Raw genomic sequence first — 4098 nt, forward strand, 5'->3', positions numbered from 1 at the left:
AGGCTAATTAAAATACCTTGGCTTAAAATAGCCTATTTGTTTAAATTTGAAATGGTCGATTATAACTGATTATGTAAGCTGTTAATAGAGTCTTTAGCCTACTGGTTACCAAAGATCAGTAGACTCGTATCCACGTGCAGCTGGAAGGCGGAATGATTTGTCCAGTTAAGACTCGTTTCATTCTAAACACCACGATATTAAATTTGACAGGCCAATGACTGTTCCGCTGAGTTGTCAGATGTTTTTTTTTCTTTTTTTTTTTTTTTTTTCCTTTTTGCTTCAGTGGTCGTTATTCTTCACAAGCGAGAGTCCGGAGCTGACGAATGACTTCTTCACTGAAAATCCACACAACACACGGATGATCTTATTTAATGTCGTTTGTCATTTTAATCCGAGCCATTGTCTTGTCGCACTACGCTGCGGAAACGTAGATATTTGGAATGATAAAAAGCCAATAATGTCCTCTCCTGTGCTTAGACTATAAAAAGACAGACGAGTGAGAACTTAAAAATAACATTTCGTGTTAGACATTGTAGCCTACTTTATATTAGGCTTTAAAATGTTCGAAAAGTTTACTTAAAATGTGCGTAAAACGCGCAGTCGAGCGTAGTAACTCGCGGGGCTTGAGTAAAAGCAGAGGTCGCTGATGTTTACATTCTGAAAGGCGCTGTCGAGGTCTGGGAGGTGCTGAAATCTACTCGAGCTCCGTTCCGCGTGATTGGCACGCTTGACAGTGATTGACAGGCGTCCGTGGAAACTACGCAACCAATCTGCCAAGTCCAATAGAAAATCAGAAGCGGGCATCACGTCTTTTCCCTCCTCAAAAAATATCTTCATTCTTGTGCTATAATCTCGTGCCCTCGAAATCTCCAACGGAGGCAGCCTCAGACCAACAGAGCGACATCTCTATTTCTCTGTATCGTCAAGCGTTCATCAGCTGACTCTGGAATTGCCTTTTCGCCTGGATTCGACTGGGGGGAGAGAGAGAGAGAAAAGCCACATAAAGCAGGAAGCTTTGAGGTAGAAAGGACTCCGAGAGGAGAAGAGAAGCCTTCATGTTTCAGTTGCCAATCTTGAATTTTAGTCCCCAGCAGGTAGCGGGGGTATGCGAGACTTTGGAGGAGAGCGGAGACATCGAGCGTCTCGGCCGATTCCTTTGGTCGCTGCCCGTCGCACCAGCCGCCTGCGAGGTGCTGAACAGAAATGAGTCTGTGCTGCGGGCTCGCGCCATCGTAGCCTTCCACACTGGGAATTTCCGTGAGCTTTATCACATTCTGGAGAACCACAAGTTCACCAAAGAGTCCCACTCTAAACTGCAAGCACTTTGGCTGGAGTCGCACTACCAGGAGGCAGAGAAGCTCCGAGGCCGCCCGCTAGGGCCAGTGGACAAATACCGAGTACGGAAGAAGTTCCCGCTCCCTAAAACTATTTGGGATGGAGAACAAAAGACGCACTGCTTTAAGGAAAGAACCCGACATTTACTTCGAGAATGGTACCTCCAGGATCCTTATCCGAACCCAAGTAAAAAGAGAGAGCTTGCACAAGCTACGGGACTCACTCCCACTCAAGTGGGGAATTGGTTTAAAAATCGAAGACAAAGGGACAGAGCCGCGGCTGCAAAAAACAGGTGCGTTTTCCCGATTTTAACCATTGGGGATATATTGAGCAAATATTTCATATTTTAGCAAAAAAAAAATGGTTATATACTAAGATGAGATATGTCGATCAAATCTAAAGGAAAGTCTAGCCTACATATTTAATAAAGGAAAGGCTAGGCTAATGTAGCCTATAACATAACATGTCAATATCATTTGTCCTGTAACAAACACACAAATAAACAAACAGTCTTTAAATGGAAAAATCACAAATGGATTAATCAAAACATGTGAACGGTTATTATTTGTAATGGTAGCAAATAACCTAAGCGATGTATTTTTATGATTAAAACCGAAATTTGCAATTAAATTGGACAACTATCTTTATTTTTGTTTAACTTTTAATTTCGGAAAGAAAAAAGCGTAAAAAAACGTCTACATGTAGCATACAAAATACTGTTACTTGTCCCTTTTGACCAAAAATCAATGGCTATCGCTTTTGTGTAGCTGTGTTATTGTTTGGGCCTTGTCTGCATCTAAAGTCCTTATAAATATACAATTATAACAATTAACGACAGCCTAAGATGTATAACAAAGATTAAATTATGATTATGAAAATCTTTCTTGGTTTCGACAGTTAAGCTGAAGAAATTCTACCGTGATGTTAATGAGCTTTTTATTTTGTTGCAAGCTGTTTGCTGGAGTAATGCAAACAAGGACAGTTTCTTACAGACAATAATTTACTCTATCAGATTGTGTTCTATATTTTGTTGGACATTTAAATATATAAGCTGTTATAATAACCTTTAAAAATTAGGCTACCATACACCAAGCATGTTGGTTAAAACAGTTTAGGCCAGTTCACCGCGAACATATATTATATTACAACGAATATATTATATATATATAGCCTATATATATATAGGCCTATATAATTTTTTCTAAATTGGATCTTTTTATTAAACATAGAGCAGATAATAAATATAGGGAATGCGCGAATTGGCTGCAGCCTATAGATTTTATGTTCTTCCGGGGCATTCCGTTAGTGGGCTAAACCTGAAGCCTGAGCGGAGCATCATTTCATAATATGTGCAGATTTCATACAAAGAATTTGCAGTTAAATAGCTTGATTTAGCCCACGTTTTAACATTAATTGCACGTTCTTATTTAAAAATCAAGCAACTAACACCTGAGAACCACTGATTTAGCTAATTTCATTTTTATTATTATTATTATTATTATTATTTATATATATATAGAAACCCCTTCATCTAAAACCCAGCCTTTTTCTTTTTTTAAGGTTGCAACAGCAGGTGTTGTCTAATGGTTCGGTTCGGTCCTTAGCTGGAGAGGATGGTGCTGTAGACCGACTGGGGAACGCGTCGAGCCCTGAAGCGAGCCTGTCCAGCAAAGCCGCTGCGTCGGCGATCTCCATCACTTCAAGTGACAGCGAATGTGACATCTAACATCGCACCGCAGGCTATACGGGAAGACTATGAGAAAATTAACACATACGAAGGAAATCGAGACAGACAATCAGCAAGATAAACAAGCACATTTGTGCCTGCCTTAACGTATCAGAGGCCGTGTTTTTATTTTATTTTTAATTTTTTTATTTGTAGGCTGTTAGCCTATACCAGCCTGGAATCTTGGGATTTATGGAATGCTTTATCTTCTTTAAAATGTATTTATCTTTTTGTGAAAGCAAAGTGGGGGCAAACACGAACAAATGACATGAGAAAAAAATAATATCTGAATTAAAGCTACTTTTGTAAGCAAAATCGACTGCCTCAAGCAAACAGGCCCTACGGAAATGATATTCACACTTTTTGTTCATTTTAAAAAGGACTTCATGGTGAAACATTTTACCTCCCAGGTTTTCTAAAGTGTTTACGCATTAAATTGTTGCTCTTATAGAATCTGATTTTCATTTGCTTGGTCATTTCAAGTCTGGTCATTTTTGGTGGTAAACGATCGACTTTTAGATCATGTGTGCGCCGATAGTGAAGATGAATGAAAGACTTGCCGCAAATAAAATTTTGATGATCAAAGTAACCATACAGACTTATTCTCATCCATTAAAATAGGGTATTATTTCAAATAAGTGTTTATTTCTGATCTTTATAATTTATTATTATTAATATTATTATTATTATTAAAATGTGTTGGATTTTAACATCTTTCCCCGGACAGCCTATTTTGTTAGCCTCAATAGCATTAACATGTGAATGCATTCACCCTTCATTTAAGCAGACAAACCACTTGAACTTTTGCCTCTGTATTCCTGGTATAAATGGTGTGAGGTTCATGCACAGCCAGTAATCGGTAAATGTAGGCTATAGTGGTGTGTTTAACCTGATCGCTTGCTGCGTGTCCAGACGCGTTAACCGCCCCGTGTGATTGGCTTTGCCGTCATGTAATGCTTTCTGACAGGAGAAGGTCAACGAGAGGGCGAAGCGCATTGGTTTCAGAACGAGCAAGCTAGAGAGGAAAATCATCTAAA

At 39.1% G+C, this 4098-nt stretch overlaps 1 protein-coding gene across 1 annotated transcript; it reads left to right on the forward strand.

The window, feature by feature from the left end:
• The first annotated feature begins 298 nt into the window (after positions 1 to 298).
• six6b (SIX homeobox 6b) lies at positions 299 to 3648 on the forward strand. Its single transcript, XM_084091756.1, has 2 exons — positions 299 to 1627; positions 2896 to 3648. Exons 1-2 carry the CDS (start codon positions 1056 to 1058, stop codon positions 3059 to 3061), a joined length of 738 nt encoding a protein of 245 aa, XP_083947882.1. The 5' UTR covers positions 299 to 1055; the 3' UTR covers positions 3062 to 3648.
• The last annotated feature ends 450 nt before the right edge of the window (positions 3649 to 4098 follow it).

This window comes from Abramis brama (genome assembly GCF_963993115.1).
Source record: "Abramis brama genome assembly, chromosome: 18".
NCBI classification, from domain to species: Eukaryota; Metazoa; Chordata; class Actinopteri; order Cypriniformes; family Leuciscidae; genus Abramis; species Abramis brama.